Raw genomic sequence first — 19,367 nt, 5'->3', positions numbered from 1 at the left:
ATGTACTACTGTATGTTAGGTACTTCAGTTTTTCTTTACTTGAGTATTTCCATTTTTCAATACTACTTTTCAATACTTTATACTTCTTCTCCACGAAGACGCTAACCCAAATACATATCTCACTGAAAATATTATACTTTTTGACAGCTTTAGTTACTAGTTACTTTGCAAAAAATATTTTACAAAACCTTGGCTATTCTAAAATAGCCGATTTACAAGTTCACAACGTGTCGCAGCAGCAACACTCAAGTCTGTGTATATTGTCTAACTCGTGTTTCAGCCTCAGCTTCTTTCCTCAACCCCCAATATTGTCCTCCGTTTGTAATCTAGCTGGAGAAGCAGCAGGAAAAGGAACAAGAGGAAACCCTGAAAGCTCCTGAGTTCGTCAAAGTCAAGGAGAACTTAAGACGGACATCTTTTCACGGTGAAGGAGAGAAAGAGGTGTAAAGAGCAAAGAGTCTGAGGTTTACAGCTAATGGAATATCCCGGTAATTGAAAGCACAAGCATGTGTGTGTGCACACGGTACTACTGGCATGGCCTCGTCTGTCAGTTGAGATGTACAGCTTGAGACATCAGCAAGGAAATGTTAACAAGGACTGCTCTCCCCAGCAGGTCACGGAACAATGCCTTAACTGTTACACTAAAGGTAAATAGGCAAACAAAGACAGTGTCTGGGTTTTTGAGTTAGGAGCAAGCAGTCTCATCCCCGCCACAGAAATGTCGAGAGGGTGTAATTTTGCAAAGTTGCACGACATAGCCTATATGCGGAAATCATTTAGTTGCTGCTAGGTAGAGAAGTGAGATGGCAAATAAGGTGGCAGCTACAGTATTCATTGCAAGAGCGAGACATTTTTCTTGTTTAGTTTTTTCCTGCATTTGTCTCTTCAAATGAAGTGCAGTTATAACCTCCATATAACTCCCATCATTGTGCCCTATATGTGCACATGAGCTGAGCGCATATGGATAACGGATAACTATGTATTTGCTAGACGATTATGCAGTAGGCTATCTCCACCCAACGTGACAGGATGTGGAGGGTCTAACCATACATAGCTAGTTATAACAGTGCTAAACAGTGAAAAGGATGTTTTAGCTTAACATTAACCTGTCTGTGTTTGACACTGGAAATGTTGTAAGTGGCTTCATCCTACTGTCACAGTGTATGTATTTGTCTCATCGTGATTGCACATTTAAAAAAGGTCATCACCACACAGGGCTTATTTACAGCTGATTTTGATGAAAGCTCTGGCCGAAGGTTATTCTCTCAAGTCCAGATGTATTGTCATGACAGTGATTTTTATTTTGTTTTTATACAAATTGTTTAATTCATGAATTTGGTTGGCAGTTAACACTCGCGGCTTTTAAAACCAGGTGAAGACCATGCTGAATGAAATGTGATGTCACTGTTCTGTTTTCTTTTCACTTGTTTTTTTTGTACAAAATGACAAATCAGTGAAAATCTAGTTTCGCCAAAAGTCGAGAAAGGAAATTAGTTGAGATAACCGGAAGTAATTCAAACCAAAAATATGCATGATGTCATATCCATGAGTAAGAAAGTATATTCATTGTGAAAATCTCTCTGGGGATTGGGGAATTACATTTTCCAAGCTATGGCCATAATGAAATGTGTTCTCATGTCAACGACATCTATGTTAACAGCTCTGAAACAATGTTTATATCAACACTTGCTAAAACAAATGATTGCCACTGAATAATCAATAATTAATAACACTGGCAAAATTGCTGTCCCAGGTGTATTAAAGATTAATTAAAATTTTAATACATAAATAATTCACACAGAGTTTTGAAGTAAGTTCTGCACTGACATCCTGTCTTTAGCTGTGCCTTCCCTTCCAACAAGCATCAATGCAATGCCATCATCATCAAATCATAGTGTCATAATTAATGCACTTAGGACGTTACATGATTTGATGTTTAACTTGTTGGCCTCCGAGTATCCCACATTTACATTTTCCACTATAAATAAATTGTGTTACTATTCCAGGGTGAGACATGTAGACCTACCCTGCCCACTATACAATTTATTTTCAGTGCAGCCACACCCCAAAGAATGTATGTAGTAGGTACTGTATAATGTAATCAACCGGAGCCACTATATTCAAATGTCATTCATACGTACTTTATGATGATATAGTTACTCACTGGACCACAGCTATTCACCTACCCCCAACAGACAGGGGAAGGAAATGGATCTCGATCAGATACAGAGGATTCTAAAGTACTTAATTACACTTGTCACTCATGTAACTTTCTGCCATTAAGTTAACACTGAGCTGTCATTGATTAGATAGGTCAATGAAGACAGAAAATGCAGGTTAAAGACTGTAAAGTAAGCACAGATAAAATAAATATGTGTTACTTAATTTGATGCAGGAATGATCACATTTATCTCATGTTCTAATTTTTGTTTAGTTTTTAGTTTTTTGGGGGGGGGGCTTGATATGCCTTTATAGATAGTGAAGTGAAGTTAGACGGGGAGAAGAAATGGGGAGTGACACGCAGGAAAGGCCCTTGAGATTGGGACTCGAACCCCCAACGCGCTGTCAGGCTGTATACATTAGAGCCTAAGTGCCTGGACCACTAGGCCAGCAGTCCGGCAGGCTGGTCAGTGAAACATCGCAGATCAAAAATATCAGTGGCTTTTATTTCAAACAATGATACTGTGTATATTGTAGAATAACTTTTACTGATAGATATTCAATTAACTGAGAACTAGAACCTTTATTCTCTCCATTATTATTTTTACAAACACTGTCCTAGAGACACAAGCCATCACACACTTGTATTAAAGTGACAAGTGTAAGTAAGGTCTAATTTGAATGAGTACTTGTGTGTAATAATAAAATAGCTATGTTGTCCATGTTTTATTGCAATCATTTGAATAGATTTTAATGATTTCCTCCTGAAATAGCACTTTAGAATGACATGGTGTAACTTGTGTACAGTTTAAATCAATGATGATTGTTTTTATTATGCAGCTTTTTCCTAATTGTATCATGTTTATACCTTGCTTACAACGTATAATTATTTGGACATCTTACTTGTATTAAATTAAACATTTGCCTTGATTCCTGAAGCCACTTAACTGTTTATTGATCTAAAGATTTTAATCAGCCGTTACTTTGTTATTCACTTCACAAAGCGTGTGCTATTTTTGACAGTCACAAGGCCTGAAAACGATATCCTTGTATGAAGGGTGAAGAAAATGAGCAAGCATGCACCAGGGGCTTTAAAAGCCAAATTGTATCTTATTATCAAAACATTTGCACAACCTTGTTCATTTATTCGTTAATTACTTGGAACAATGGAATTCGCAGCGTTTTTTTGAGGCCTGGTGGAAAGCGTACGCAACACCCCACGTTTTTTAAGATTTTTGTGGCTTACGCCTTTTTATTGGTTTTTTGAAGGGACAGACAGTAGGCTGACAGGAAACGGGAGAGAGATGGGGGAAGACATGCAGTAAAGGCCGTGTCGGGCTCGGGAGTCAAACCCGCGGCACACTGCGACTGTATTACCAGTCGGGTGCCTAGATGGTTACGCCACCGCCTGGGCCAACACCCCACGTTTTAACATAGATTGTAATGTATATGCATTACAATTTAGGCATTTAGTGGACGTTTGGATTATCCTTACAAGTGAAACATTGGTAGCTCGTGCTCTGCTTATTCCAAAGTACATAAACAGTATCACCTAGAGCAGAGGTTCCCAACCACTGGTACTTGAGCCCCCTCTGGTGGTACACAGAGGAGTTGCCCAAAAAAAGACAGAAATTGAATGAAATATTTACATTACTAGAGGTAGTTCTTCTGACCAAGCAATTGGTTGAAATAGGCTGTCCAGCCATGCTGAAATGAGCATGAGAACGGATTTATCACATTAGTAATATCATCATTTGTACCGATTAGTGATTAGACAGTTTTGTCAGAGCAGCAGCATTATTGGTTTCTCTCCTGTGTTAACTGTGTATAGCTGAATAGGACGGGGTCTACTCTCCTGTATTTTAACATCAGTTATTATGGTGGTACATGGAGAGCCAGATATTTTCTGAGGTGGTACTTCGGTATAAAAAGGTTGGGAACCTCTGCCCTAGAGTGAACCTAACATCAGTCTTACTTCTTCTTCGTTCCCAGTGGAACATAAGGCGTCCATCAGGTCCCATCCGGTGCAGCATGTTGTGCCTCGCCCCATGTTAGGTTTGCCATCTTCAGTTCAGAGGTCAGAGTTCTTCGCCAGGTTGTTTTTGGCCTGACTCGTTTCCTCCTTCCAGGTGGGGTCCGTCCGTCTCAAGGCTACTTCAGGAATGACAAACAGATTACAGCTTCCTGTCGCAACTTTTGCAAAGTGTGTGGTTGCCTCACTCTGGAGTGTATGGAGCATTTTAAATTTGTTTTAATTATTGCATTTTAATCTTCTGTTTATGTATGCATGTACTTGTATGTATGTAGCACCCAGTCAAGGAAGCACAGGTTATACATTTTCAGGTTAAGTGATTGTTCCATGTTGGAAAGTCTTCCCCCTGAATTTAACCCATCCTAACTATTATGAGAAGTGAGCAGCCACTGGGCAATGTATATAATTATTATTTTCACTTTGATGTACAGTATGTATATCATTCTTGTAGATGTAGAGTACAATGCTAGTAATACTATGATTCAAATATCATTTGTATGTTTTCATTCATTATATCACTCATGCTGTTCAACTTGTTTTGACAACAGCATAATGCGTTATTGATATTGTAAAATAGTGATTCACACACACACAGTCACACACACACACACACACACACACACACATGTTACGACTCTACCAAGGTGTGTAATATATTACCCATTTGCCGTTTCCACAAACGTTAGTAGCCTTACATACTATTCATATTCCATTATTCTAGTATTTGAAGTAAAACAAAAAAGGATGCAACATATTTACATTAAAGGAGCTTTTATTTAGACAAGACTATACACATTTATGGAAAGGAGTAATGAAATGTATTTAAGGTTTCTGGGTGATTTGTGGCCATTAAAAACAGGTACAGTATAACATTTGAAATAGCAGTGACTGTTCAGACCAAGGATACAGCTCACATACTGTATAATGTATATTCACAGGACTATTCATGGCCATTTAGGAGCTTTGTGCATTGGTACAATAATAAAGCAGAAAAATGTGATATACTGTAGCCCCATACGTATGTGTTATTGACATCTTTTTTTTAAAGGATCCCTGGCGAATGAGACAAATATGTCTTATACTTGCCCTCTATAACTAAAGTTACAAATGAATAACACCATAAATATTTAATTACTTTCATAAATAGATAATCTTTCACTCAGGGGGGACTCATAGGGACTGCTCCCGTCGCAAGTTGATGTCATATGCCCATGTGTGGTCTAGCCCTATGGAATTATGGAATGCATTAGCCCTGGAACATGACTGCCATGATGATTATCATGACAGTCATGCAGTAACTTTGCCCTGTTTTTTGCAGTCGCTGCATTTACAAGATTTCCGTATATATAATCATTCAGATTTCAAATATAAAGTACTCACAAAGTGTCCAACGTGTGTTAGTTAGTAGCAGCGCGAGCGATTAGAATTGCTGCGTCCCGCGTTCTTTAATAAAAAGCATTTTTGTCCGAGCTCTCCGGCTACTTTTTTCAAACGGGGTTCGTTTGGGAAATCCACAGTTGCACACCGGGAGCGCACTCGCCTATTAGTCTGTATTGGCAGGGCGGTCAGCGTACCTATATCGAACACACCGAGTGCCACCCTCCTCCCGACCGATAGGGGCGGGTAGTTGAAAGCCAATGGCAAAATAACACCTCGGATAAAAATGCTTTTTATTAAACAACGCGGGATGCAGAAATTCTAATCGCTGGCGCTGCTACTAACTAACACCCGTGGGACACTTTGTGAGTACTTTATATTTGAAATGCGAATGTTTATATATTTTAATTATTTGTAAATGTAGCGTCTGCAAAAACCAGGGTGAAGTTGCGTCATGACTCTCGTATGAATACGAGAGTCATGTTTACAGGGCTAGGAATGCATATGCTAATAACAACTTAATACTTCCTAAAGTTAATATGAGCAATCAAAGCAATATTTAAAATATTTTTTATTAGCATGTGCATTCCATAAGCTGGACCACACATGAATATATGACATCATCAACTTGCGACAGGAGCAGTCCCTATTGAGTGAAAGATTCTCTATTTATGAAATAAATAAAATATTTAAGGTATTTTTTTTTAGTAATAGAGGGCAATTATAATGTTTTAAGACATATTTGTCGTATTAGCCAGGGATCCTTTTAAGATACACCGATTTACTTGACCTGAAGAAAATCTCAGAAGCATTCATTGTGTGCATTTCATAAGCAAAACATGATATCCCCAAATAAGATCACATGCATGCAGAGATACATATAAAGTGTCTCAGTGAAACCTACAACCAAGTTATTAATACTGTGGAACCCTAACCAGATGAGTGTCCTTTACAGACATAAAGCCCAAACCAGACCAATGGGTCGCCAATGCAACTCCTTGCAACCAAACGGTAAACTATGCGGAAATGTCCTCAAAATCATGCATCCAACAAGCGTTGAACTGAGCAGATTAGACTTTCCATTACAGAGATATTTTGCCAAAACATCTTGAAAAACTGCCATTTTCGCCAGTTTTCGATTGACTTTTGACCACTATCGCCCATTTTTCTTTAATAACACAGGCTAGAAAGGTCGGACGGCGACAAAATAGATGCCTGAATAAAGTTCACTTTGAGGCTGCATCCAACCCCCCCCCCCCCCCCTCCCCCACTTAGGAAACGAGCGTTTCTCATGCAAATAAAGCTCCTTTGAATTGCGTGGACATGTGCCACCATGCGCCGATGTGCAATAGGACATATCACACCGCTGTGACCAATGCTAAAACCGTTTTGTAGCGTCTCGACCCATTGGTGTGGTTTGGGCTTTAAACAACTCTCCCCATACAGTATATAAATATAGAGACACTTCTTTCTAACTAACTGCATAAGATAAAATCATGATGAACATCACTGCATTGTCAAAAAAGACAAATTTAACTAAACTTTCAAGAGATATGTCGTACAACGGTCACTCTTTTCTGAATGTTGTTAAGTTTTACCAGAATAACTGACACTTATTTTTATGTATAAAAAGACAGAACAATTTACATATAGGGAAAAGTACACTGTAGAATTATAAACATCAGGAAAATTACTCAAATGCATCTACATCCTCCTAGGTGGAGGTGACGTTTGTATGACTCCTGCCAGACAAAGTATCAGGTCAAAGTGGTCAACCCACTGGCAACAAACATACCTTGCCCCCTCCAATTAGTCCAGTGTGTAAAGTAAAGTTTCAGCATTCATGTTCAACTATGTTTTACAATTTGTCCTATTTGAAACAATTAACCAAATTGACACTTGCAATAAATGCCTGGCACACATACATACTAGAGCTTAAGATCTCTGCCTGAACCCGAACCCATTACGGGTTGGGTTGTTCTTTTTTTCCCCTCTCATATTTCACAGGCCGGGTTTAGGTTTTAAATTTACATATTTGTTCCAAGCCGTTTTCATAAATAAAGTCAGGAAGAAACTGTTGGGCTAAAATCAGGTTTGGGCAAAAACAAAAGTATCAAGGTGTGATCTTGGTTGGGCTTGGGCTTTAAGTTCTAATACAAGCACACCTGCACAGACAGATATGCAGTTTTATCATTCGTCAGTATACAAACACTAAGTAAATATAAAGTTGCACCTTTTGAGTGCAAGAGGGCAATACTACCTTTTAGGCCTTCATGTTAAGGATAACATGTTAATGTTATCAACCAGGAAATGCTTGTGTGTATGAATAATATGCATTGTTTTCCTGTGCCTCCTTGCAGAAGTTCTCCAGTGAGCACACCTAGTTTCTTAAGACTGTGAAGAGACAGGAAACCGAGGGCAAAGAGGAGAGACATACGCGAGACAAACCATCGGGAGTCAAACTGAAACTCTGGAACCTGTGGCCGAAAGGAGCACATGATCTGTGCACTGTCAACCGGGCTATATTGTATTCTATATTAAACTGTAAAGTGTAGGAAGGATTTGATTTGTAAAAGAAACAAATGGAAGGGGCGATTGAAAGAAGACGGCCTAACTGTCTAAAATCCTGTAACAGCCTATAGTGGGGCCCTTTTACCTTGGGGGTGGGGGGCCTACACACACTGCGGAGGGGTTCCGGTATGCCAGAGGGTGAGCCTGTATAGAGAAATACGAGAAATCACAAGCATTAGACTTGCCAGCAGACTTGAACAATACAAAAAATACTAGTTTAACTTGGTTCGTCACTTAATGATAATAATGAATATTATTTGTATTGCACTTTTCATTCACAAGGAATCCCAGAGTGCTACAGTATATAGTACATGGTTAAAAACACATAATTATTAAAAAAGAAAAAGGTCAAGCGCAAAACGACACGGTCACAACCATTTAACACGAAAAGGCCTTTCCGAAATAGGAATGTTTTCAGGTCTGTTTAAAAAGATTTCACAGTCTGCGGCACTCTCAAATCCATGGGGAGGCTGTTCCACAGGTGCGGTGCTGCCGAGCAGAAGGCCCGGTCCTCCATGGTGCGCAGATTGGTATCTGGAACCTGGAGTGGAACTTTGTTCGCAGATCTGAGGGTACGGTGGAGGTTGTTTTTGGAGAGTGGATTTATTTCTGTAGGTAGGGTCGTAGGGAGGGGTATGTCCGTTTATGCAGTTGTATGTGATTAGCAGGACCTTGTAGTCAATCCTTTGTCTAATAACCTAAAACATGAACCTTGTTTGAAAAAAACTAAAGTTGTCCTTTAAACGGGGAGCCAGTGCAGTGTGAAAAGTATGGGTGTTATGTGGTCATTAGGACCCTGCCAGCGCTGTTCTGAATGTATTGCAGCTTCTGAATACTTGAAGAGGGTGTTGCAGTAGTCCAGTCTAGAAGAGATAAAGGCATGGATAAGCTTCTCTGCGTCTGACTGGGTTAGAAAGGGGCGGAGTTTGGAGATGTTTTTGAGATGATTTTTGAGATGGTTCTGCACAGATGCTTTACATGGTCATTGAACGTCAGCATACCCTGGCAACATTTTTGACATTTTAACGGCTTAAAGCGTTGTATTGCCGTTATCGACATTATCTAGTTGATGTTCGACCTGCTCTACAGGTTTAGTGCTTTGTTGTTTTTTTGTTCGTTTGTTTTAATCAAAGAGCATGATTGAGACCCAATATTCATGGCTTATGTATACATAGCTATAGAGCGTCCGGTCCCGCCCCCTTTCATGACAATGTGAGACCCATAAGTGAATACCCAGTTCATTTTCTCCATAGGCTTTTCAAAAAGTAAAGAAAAGGACAAAGCCAACTCGAGTTGTGATAAATCATGACAACAACATTTTGGGCCGAACAAATAATTACAAAGAAGAAAAATAAAGGGTTGTAAATCTCCCGTTTTCTTCTTCTTTCTAATTATTTGTCCGGCCCGAAAAATTGTGTTTGTCGTCATGAATCGTCACAACTCAAGTTGACTTTGTACGAAATAAATACTTTTTGAAATGTCTATGAGTAAAATGAACGGGGAATAATTTCCTGGGCCCTGTAGGGAGCGGGACTGTGACGCTCTATAGCTTAATGTATATATACACCGGTACATTGATTACTGGTAGTGGTTTCAATAAATATATTTTATGTCACAATTTAGTTAACATAAAGAGCTGAACAGGAAAATAAATTACAGTACAGTCTTCACAAATCGAATAGCCTTCACCAGAAAAACAATCATAATGCATAAGAAAATAGTTATATTATACAATAGATTTCATTATTTAACACCCTGAGCACACAGGACGAAGTTCTCCGCCCTTTCAATTAGTAACACCCAGCGCCCAGGACGGAAATTGATCAAAAGGACGGATATTATTGATATCAAAACCGATCGCATAGCTCCACAGGCTGGGAGCGTCTGTTGCGCAACATTCGATGTTGCGCAACAGTGGGAAGTCATTGAAAATGTCCCCCCCCCCGTTTAGCTGACGAGACGTTAATAACTCTTGATCTAAATCATTCCGTCCGATTCTAAGCAAAGATTATGTGTTAGACAGCCCACCGCGGTCCCGTCGCTAGTCGCGGTAGAATAAATCATACCCCGTTGTTGTCGAACGCCTCTGGAGTGTTTTGGCTACATCTAGCTGCTTCAGCCACATGATCCGGGATAACATCCGGTCCGTCTGTAAAAGTGCTCCACTGTTATAAATCGCTGGGCGCTATGATTTAACCCATTCTGACCTGAGATCAGATTCATACGAGGTTTCCACTGGACACACACTGGTCTGATTAACCCATTCTGACCTGAGATCAGATTCTAAAAATGTCAGTTGTTCTTCGATTTTTCAAAAATAGCAGACCTACAAGCTCGTAGCACACCACTCGGTGGCGCGCTATGAGCTTGTAGATCTGCTATTTTTCAATAGCTAAAGCATAACATGATGCTAACACCAAAATGGGTGTCCGTTCAGAATGGGTTAATGGATTACATAACCCCGGGCGTTAATGTACTAAGTTGAGAGTGGAAGCATGCATTTGGCATCAGCGTTAGGTTCCAAAATTATAACATTTAATAAATAGTCTCCAGTTTGCCTCCCAGTCCGAGCTGTGTGTCAAAGTGTCCCTAGCAAGACACTTAACCCCTAACTGCTCCCCTATATGGACAGATAGATGTTGGAGTACCTCAAAAACAAAATAACAAAAATCGGGAAATGATGGGGATCCATATGGAAAAAAAATGACGTGGCTAAATACGGAACTTGGACTTCATATGAACAGTCATAATTTGATGTCAGTCGTCTATGACATATCTATGACGCATGTACTGTGTGACTCCGAATTTGGGCAAGGTTTTGCTGTGATTAGAGCGCCATTGATTCCATTAACATTTATAAGTTAAAGATATCAGAAAGTGTCCAGTAATACATGGATGTACTTCTATACTAGCCTATTACTGGTAGTATGCAAGTGAAGTTTGACCGCGTACACACACACACACACACACACACACACACACCTTTTAGAGTCCTTTATCTTCCTGACCCAATGCTTCGGTCTTCAAAGATGGCAATCTCAACCTAAAGAACAGTTTGTTAAGGGGAAAAAAACAGCAAAAACATAGTAGCACTTGTAGAATTGGCTACAAAAATAGAATAAGTTATACATTAAGATCCTTAACAAATGTCTACATAGGCTACAATTTAGTTTGTTCTTTTTTTTTATAGCACTAAGGCTTATCTGGAGTCAAGCTTCTAATTGTCTGTCACCTTCATCACCACCCTCACATCAAGAAAAGCAGACTGCAAAGTACAGATTGCTCTTCTGAGAGGAGCATTGGTATTCAGCTATCTTCAAGTCCCGGGTAGGACATGAACGTTATGTATTAGCGTTAAGCTTCAACACATGCCACTCGGCCAGAAAACATAACGAAGACTGGAATATGAGAACATTTCTGTGACCGAGTTGTAAGGCCATGGAATTGCTTGAGGGAAGAAAATAAATTTTCAAAATATCTTGATTGGGACCAAAGCAATATACCTGTACCTTAGAGCCCCGCCGCTAGCATGGCTAAATAGCAGGTTCAATCTTGAGCGCAAGAAGAGACTACATCTTACTTGTAATTATTTTACCCCAATTTGAAGTTGTTTATTAATCATTTCTGTGAACATAACCATGTGATCCCTATCTTTGTATCTTATTGTATCTTACTTAACCTATTGGTTTTATACTGTGTATGTATGTTGTTTGTATGTCTGGCCTCGTGGGGAAAGATGGTGGGTGGGTGGGGAGGATTGGGAAAGGAGTTGTGGGAGAAAATGTAAAAAACATAGGGCTGTATTTTGCGTGTCTTAACCCTTTTACTGCTGCCATTTATTGAGAAATTAGGACCTAATTCATGCCAGCATTTTTTTAATTTGAGCTCTTATTTTGAAAAGCCAAATTTTGCCTCAACCGGAAGTGAGCTTATCCCTGCCAGCTTTACGTTGCCAAGACAACCTTTGTTTACATGATCGAATCATGCCGGTACATTTTAGCCATCCACAACGTCGGCTCGTGCCGTCAAAGAAACGCTGTTTTGACCAAAAATGCCATCTGGGACAAGGAATAGGAGATACAGGCGATTGAAAGAAACGGATAGAATGGATTCTTATGGCGACGGTGAATTAATATGAACGATCCAGTGCAGTGCTAACAACATTGCTAGCTAACCGGCTAACGTGAGTAGCATTATGGCTTGATCAATCATAAGCACTATAAAAGAGCAATTGCCGAAGGGCTTCGGCAATGGCAGCAAGCGTTAATATCAAATTAATGCTTCAATTGCCGAAGGGCTTCGGCAATGGCAGGAAGACGGTTAAGTACCAGGTCTTATTCCCTAACTTGAGTAAACTAAAGACCTGGAGGCGTGATCAATGCTCTTTGGCCACTCAGAATAGCCAAATGGCATTGATCACGCCTCCAGGTCTTTAGTTTACTCAAGTTAGGGAATAAGACCTGGTACTTAAGACACACAAAATACAGCCCAAAGAGTCATATTCTCTCTCTGTGAAACTTGCATACGTTGTCATACACTTTGAAAATAATGTATTAAAAAAAAGAAAAAGAAGAGAATACATTGTTAATGGTTATCATTTATGAAAATGCAGTTTTTCCAATAATACATGTAGATGAAGGATACGACCCTGAGGCCTCTCTCTATGGGGTCTGTCAGTAGCAATCCCCTGGGTGCGTATGTCTTCTCATTCTGATCCTTTATGTACAGCGCAATCTTCTTTAGCACCTACATGAAGAGAGAGCAATTCCTCTCAGAATAAGCACTGTACACATCATATATAGATCAAAAACCAAAACATTGTTGGTATATGCAAGATGCAGCATGCATCATGTACTGTAGGGCTGGGTGATATGTACAAAATCAAATATGACAATAGGTTTAACTAAATTAAACCTACTAAAATTTATATATTTCCCAGCCTTGGCACCATGCTATAACAGCATTACCTTTTCATAGTGCGTCTCCATACAGAGGAAGATGGTGTAGGCAGTGACACAGGCTAGGCAGCCCTCCATGTAAGACTTCCTCCCTACTTTCTCTGCCTCTGCATACAGGTTGTTCAGAGTTTGGATGGTCTCTTCAAACTGCTGCTTGTCAAGCTAAAAGCAAAAACATTGAACACATATTTATAGGACATTTACATCTATACAAAATCTTAAAAACATGCAACATTAAGTCAATATTCATCACATCTATGCCAAGAATGCGCATACCCTAGACTCGAGATCTGAAGGGAATTTGGTCTGGAACTTGCATATGGTTCCAGATCCGTAGTCTCTCTGGACAAAAACCTTGGAGGAGACAGTCGGCTGCTGGAGGTCCTGTAAACTATGGGTCTGGAAGAGAAAAGGACATAGATAGATGGAATACTTCATTGGCAAAAATTACAACGGCGTCATCAATTTTGAAAACGCCAATGTGGACTATAAACTAAAAAAGCAGATTTTTTTTCAGGGCTGTAGGGAAGGCTGTAGGGAAGGCATTGCACAGAGTAGTGGCTGCATAATAAAATGCATTTTCCCCTTGAGCGTCCCAAACCAGGGGCGTCTGGTGACGCTGTAGAAAGGGAGGGTTTTCTCGGTTGATAATCTAACCGGCCGGATCTGGATAATCAAGTCCTAGGTTCCACACAGAGATTCCAGACTAATATCTATGTAGTGATATTCGTCTGACCATGCCAGGCTAGTAACGCCCAGGATTTGAACCCGGGTCTCCCCCGTGCTGTAAGGGACAATTGAAGTGTATCTGTTCCCCGCTTACAACCCTAATTCTAACCATAATCTCTTTGTAAAGCTGGGAACATAGAACCCAGGGAACATAGGAATGACCCCGGGACAATACATAGCCATCTTATCCACTAGTAGTGTTCCAAAGAATATTATGGTTATACCTAACCTTATTCTTAACCTCAGTAAAACAGTGCCAAAACCTAACCCTATTCCTAAACCCAGTACTATATGCTATACTATATGCCTATCGGCTAATTCCGGTTAGTATGTTCCATCCATCCATCTTCAACCGCTTATCCGTAGTCGGGTCGCGGGGGCAACAGCTCCACCAGAGTGCACCATACTTCCCTCTCCAAAGCAACATTAGTGACTTCCTCCTGGGGGATTCCGAGACGTTCCAAGGCCAGTGAGTCTATGTGTTTCCTCCAACTGCGCTTTGGTCTGCCCCGGGGTCTCCTCCCAGTCGGACGTGCGTCGAGGACCTCCCTAGGGAGGCGCCCGAGAGGCATCCTAACCAGATGCCCGAACGACCTCAGCTGGCTCCTTTCCAGGCGAAGGAGCAGCGGTTCTACTCCGAGTCTCTATCGTGTGACTGAACTTCTCACCCTCTCTCTAAGGGAGATAGTAAGTATGTTAACCACTTAAACCCTCTATTCTTGGCTATATGGACCCCAATACTTGTATCATTCTTTCCCTGTCTACAACAAATGTCTTTGCCAAAAGATCATGTAGATCAGCTAGTTTTGGCCTGGAGACTGAGAGACCAACACCAAATGTCTCCCCCAGGCTCCAGCCATGGAGAGATTCTACTTTAGGCTAGTGGATGTCTAACCTTGTTACACATGGGACTACTGACATGGGACTACTGACACTGAGCACTCTTCAATAGAGCTGGGCAATATCATAATATATGAGATAGAGATACCATAGCCATTTTGTTTTGGATATTGTGATATGGCATAGCCTAACTGTTTTTCCTCGTTTAAAATGATGTACTTTCAAAAACGCAAAAACGGACTACACGTTGTAGCCTGGAACTTCAAATTTATTTTATTTTTAATAGCACAGTGCTTATGCTATGGGCAGCAGCATTAACATTAGCCTGCTGCTAGCCTGCTGCCAACATCACGGATCAGTAGCCTAGCCTGAGGCTCACTATCAATTCAAAGAGATGGCCAAGTTGGGCCAACATCTAGCCCCTCTCGGAACCACCTGGGTCAGTTCGATCTATCGTGCCGAACCGAACCTCAAAAATGTCAGAAACTTCAGTACCATTGGGTTCTGACTTGTGGGGCTAGCCAACATCAATCATAGCCCCTCTCGGAACCCCCTGGGTCAGCCCAATCGATTCGTGCCGAACCAACTTCAGTACCATTGGGTTCTGACTTGTAGGGCTACATCAATCACTGATCTGTTTTCCAGCATTGCTCACGGTGCTCACCAACGTTATCTCCGTTTCAAACATGCTGGTAAGGCATACCAAACAATTCTGGCTAGGCTTAATATTGCGCTATCTACTGACAGGAGAACGTTACCAGCAACAACTATGACTGATCTCCACCAAGAGTCAAAATATCAGTATTACCAAAACGAGTTCAACACCGTACTGGCTTTTGACTATAGGAAAATAAAACAATATATAAATACTTCACCTCAGCCATGTTTGGTTTTATCCCTGTCGCTGGTCTGATTGAACCACTTCCGCGTGTGTTACACCGGACTTGGTGACCTATACTATCTTAGCCTGGGCACCATTTCATTTCGGTATATGATCCGGTTGGGAGCGGGTGATATGGTTACGTCATGTTGTAGGCAATGGTTTGCCTACAACAAACAGGAAGTACCCAAAATAATCCCCCCTCCCCCGCGATCAAAATGTTAGTTCCCCCCATAGAGTATCCCCCCGGCTTTACTCGCCAGTTGCCATTGTCGTAGCCCTCCAAGCAGAACCCAAATGCTACTGAAGTTTCTGACATTTGTTCGACCCAGTGCATTGGGTCCTGTTCCGCGTCGTCCATGCCACCTGATTAAAACATTTACTGGCTCATGTTTACATGTTAAAACGCCTCCCCGCGCTCTTTGACGATATTCTTCAGTATGAGGCTTTCTGAATATGTAAAGTATAAGTACACATACATACCTTTGCGAATATCTCCTGTGGCGCGGAAGCCGTTAAGTATTTTTAATATATGTTTGCCCGATTTGGAAGCTTGGATTCTTCTTGTTTATTGACACCTCATTGTACCGCCTATCTGGCTAGCTAGTGGCGCTATAGCTATGACACAGCAGATCAGAGGCAGGGACGTAGCCTCACAAGCCAACCGCACACCGGGAGGCGGTACAATAAACGGTAAACAAACAAGAAGAAATAAAGCGACCAAATCGGTCAAACAAAGATTAAAAATACTTAACGGCTTCCGCGCCACAGGAGATATTCGCACCGGGATGTATAGCTACTTAAAGTTACCGAATTCAGAATAACTCAAGGAAAATAATGGCGGCACATGCCGCGGGGCCTATTTTAGAGAGAATCTCCACATCCGCATTTAGGAATTTCCATACGAAAATACAGTAGCGAGCAGGGACCCAACGTAAAACTCAACAAAATATCAAAAAAGTTTTACGTAGGGTCCCGAAAGGGGCTACCATTGTCGCCGAACTCTCGCTACGAGTTGGATTGCAATATGGATATACCAAACGAACTATTCAAATAAGTAATTGAAGAAACTTGTCGGATTCATAAAATTCCTGATTTTAAGCAACTACAGCGGCTTTGCATTAGAAGTTTAATTGACAACTTTTCCTCCGAGGTGGTGGAAAGCCTGGTGACTGAGGCGAGGTTACCAAACCACTGCTGCCTGTCTCCCAAACCTAAACCTCCACCTTTCTACCACCTTCTGCAATAGGCCATGAGCCAAAATTCCCAAATTGCGCGTTATGCATCCAAAGGGTGGGCAATTTTATTTTCGATTTTCTGACTAGCTGTACATCTCTACTTTATAGTTTGGCATGATAACCATTGCAAACTCGTAGCTTAGTGGTGGTTATCATGCGTTGAATATGTGGACCCCTATATTGTCACCATCAAAATGTCCTAACAAATATATGGATAACTTTTGAACCTTAACTTGTGTCAAGACTAATGAAACCACTTTTCTGCATAATTAAAACATGGGAAATTGTTTGGAATGGTTATTGTACTTGTTCAAAACTTCTATATATGCTTAAATGGCATTTTAATGCAATATTTCCATCCCAAATATGATGATTTTGAAAAAAGCTAGTAAATATACGCATTTTAAAAGTGTACAGTATGCTGAGACCCAACATGTTTCTAATGGCAATAGAAAGCTGCCCATCGTTCTGAGTTTCGATTTGAGTGGTAACATGTGGTTGTACCTCCTGACATACTGTCAGAAATGTGATAAGTGATGACATGAGCCAGCGTCCCAAAATTGAGCTATGGTATCAAATGGGCGCGGCAAGGCTTGGTGGTTCTTTCTTTTCTCGTGGGTGGGTGGAGGCTGGAGGGCACCCAGGCAGCCCCATGACTCGAATACTGCACGAAGGATCCAGGAGCAAGAGAATTGATGTGGTCTTTGATGTGTATAGGGAGGACTCGATCAAGAATGCAGAGAGAGAAAACTGGGGCTCTACCAGTGCTGTACAGTTCAGGAACATCGCACCTGGTCACCGGATTCAGCAATGGAAGAAATTTCTCAGCGGCTCTGACAACAAGACCAACCTCATAGGGTTCCTGGTGGCAGAGTGGAGGACACCGGAGCAGAGGGACAAGCTTACAGACAAACAGCTCTACGTATGTCACCTGTGAGGAAACCTGCTTGTGCATCACCAAGAATCAGTGGTCAGAGGTGGCAGTCCTGCAGTCTAACCAAGAAGAGGCTGACACAAGAATCTTCTTGCATGCAGCTCATGCTGCAGCTGAAGGCTACAGTGCTGTTGTCATAACAGCTGATGACACAGATGTGTTAGTGCTCAGCTTGGCATTCTTATATATTTTATATGCATACATATTGTACCATGTAGATTAGTCATGTACTATGCACTTTTTCTTTTTAACTGCAATGATGAGCCTGCACAAACTTTCACCCATGTTACTTGTAATGTGATGTGACAATAAAGTTTGATTCTGATTCTGATTCACAGGCTGCACTGTAACTTATCCTGCCAGGTATGCAGTCAGTACAAACTCGAATGTGAGAAACAGATAAGTCAAGAACCCACTTCTCCAGGGCGGGGTTGTTTTCCAGGTGCCCACGGATGGCTTTGCGCATCATTGTGTTTTTACCCATCAGCACCACAGCCTTGCCACGCAGAGACAGACGGATGGTCTGCATTTGCTTGGAACCGACATTGTCAGCCCCCACAATGAAGCATTTGGGAAAGTCATCCAGCAGTTGCTGTAAAGTGACAAAAATGTCTACAGACCAATTGGACAAGGTACATAGTGAAACTTTGCTTAGAAGTGGCATTGAGCAACTCACGATGATTTTCATGAAGTAGTTAGACTTCCACATGGGCATCTTTGCAGTGCTTCCAATGATTGCTTAGCAGCTGGTTTAAAGGGTGTTATCTGGAAATAAAAAACAGTGTAATAAGTGATATGCACAAATTAAAGCGCTCTATATTCTAGTAGTCATTGGTATGGTACAACGAAATTAGCCTGAAATTATATTTGAGCTGAAATGGGTATACGCTCTCTTCTGATGTGGTAAGCAATCCACCTTACTTTAACCGTCTATAAACTATCACTAGGCTATGATGTCGCTCACTCCACTTCCAAGGAGGGGATCTTTGGCACGGCTCCTCAGCAATTCACACAAGAGGTCAGCTGATGGAGGTTGACAGGAGTGCGGCCTCCGATATGCCCACACTCCATAGATTGACCTTCAGCTCTGGACCTCCACACATGCTCTTCATACAGCTCCTCTGAGGGGAAGCAGCAGCAGTAGTGAAGAATGCAGCCATGACAGCAACAGCACTCTAGAGCTCCCACGGTCCCAGATGCTTGGCTCCTCAATCACTCTAGGACAGAACCACTCCATTGACAGTATCAAATACACGTAATCAGATCCAAATATACATCAATGTCATACGTTTACTCTACACAATTTTTCATTTATTTTTTACACACTCAATTTCCATGCTCGGGCCCTTGGGCCTGCCGACTTATGCCAAATGTAGCAGGGGGGACTTTTGAGGGAATAATTAAATATACTTAATGCCTACTATACTATGCCACCTTTTTCTAGAGGGAAGGTCCTCTTTAAACAATAGAAAGCACAGGTTCATGTGACAAAGGTTGAGCATGGAAATAAGACATATTGGGATTTCAAACAAGGCATTTTATTCACTTTTCGTTTTGTACACAAAGTAGTTATTCTTTTAAAATACTCATATTAAAACATCATATAAACAACCAAGACATACTATAGGCCTACCATACATTTGGCTGG

At 41.1% G+C, this 19,367-nt stretch overlaps 2 protein-coding genes across 4 annotated transcripts in view; one reads left to right on the top strand and one right to left on the bottom strand.

The window, feature by feature from the left end:
- LOC310863182 (protein FAM107B) overlaps window positions 1-3,091 on the top strand; it is a 41,722-nt gene extending 38,631 nt beyond the window's left edge. For both annotated transcript variants that reach the window (XM_083771352.1, XM_083771353.1), the window contains one exon: window positions 331-3,091. In XM_083771352.1, coding sequence (XP_083627478.1) covers window positions 331-447 — 117 coding nt within the window. In that variant the 3' untranslated portion in view covers window positions 448-3,091. The remainder of the gene's footprint in view (window positions 1-330) is intronic.
- A 2,997-nt stretch (window positions 3,092-6,088) lies between these two features.
- LOC310863574 (golgin subfamily A member 7-like) lies at window positions 6,089-15,590 on the bottom strand. Of its 2 annotated transcripts, none has more exons than XM_083772019.1 (6): window positions 15,543-15,590; window positions 13,375-13,497; window positions 13,108-13,260; window positions 12,785-12,886; window positions 11,123-11,183; window positions 6,089-8,284 (listed from the first exon to the last, which is right to left on the bottom strand). In XM_083772019.1, exons 1-5 carry the CDS (start codon window positions 15,549-15,551, stop codon window positions 11,136-11,138), a joined length of 435 nt encoding a protein of 144 aa, XP_083628145.1. In that variant the 5' UTR covers window positions 15,552-15,590; the 3' UTR covers window positions 6,089-8,284; window positions 11,123-11,135. The 2 variants fall into 2 exon arrangements, with proteins under 2 accessions (XP_083628145.1, XP_083628146.1); XM_083772020.1 differs by lacking the exon at window positions 6,089-8,284 and adding an exon at window positions 8,855-9,003.
- Window positions 15,591-19,367: the final 3,777 nt, after the last annotated feature.

The sequence above is a fragment of the Protomyctophum parallelum genome, assembly GCF_964188405.1.
Source record: "Protomyctophum parallelum genome assembly, chromosome: 8".
NCBI classification, from domain to species: domain Eukaryota; kingdom Metazoa; phylum Chordata; class Actinopteri; order Myctophiformes; family Myctophidae; genus Protomyctophum; species Protomyctophum parallelum.
This window is presented reverse-complemented; position numbering and strand designations above follow the sequence as displayed.

Excerpts from the sequence above, each read along its gene's own strand:
- LOC310863574 (XM_083772019.1), bottom strand. Across the intron at positions 13,261-13,374 it reads CTTCAGATCTCGAGTCTAGG|CTTGACAAGCAGCAGTTTGA; the intron begins GTATGCGCATTC and ends TTTTGCTTTTAG. Across the intron at positions 12,887-13,107 it reads TGGAGACGCACTATGAAAAG|GTGCTAAAGAAGATTGCGCT; the intron begins GTAATGCTGTTA and ends CTCTTCATGTAG.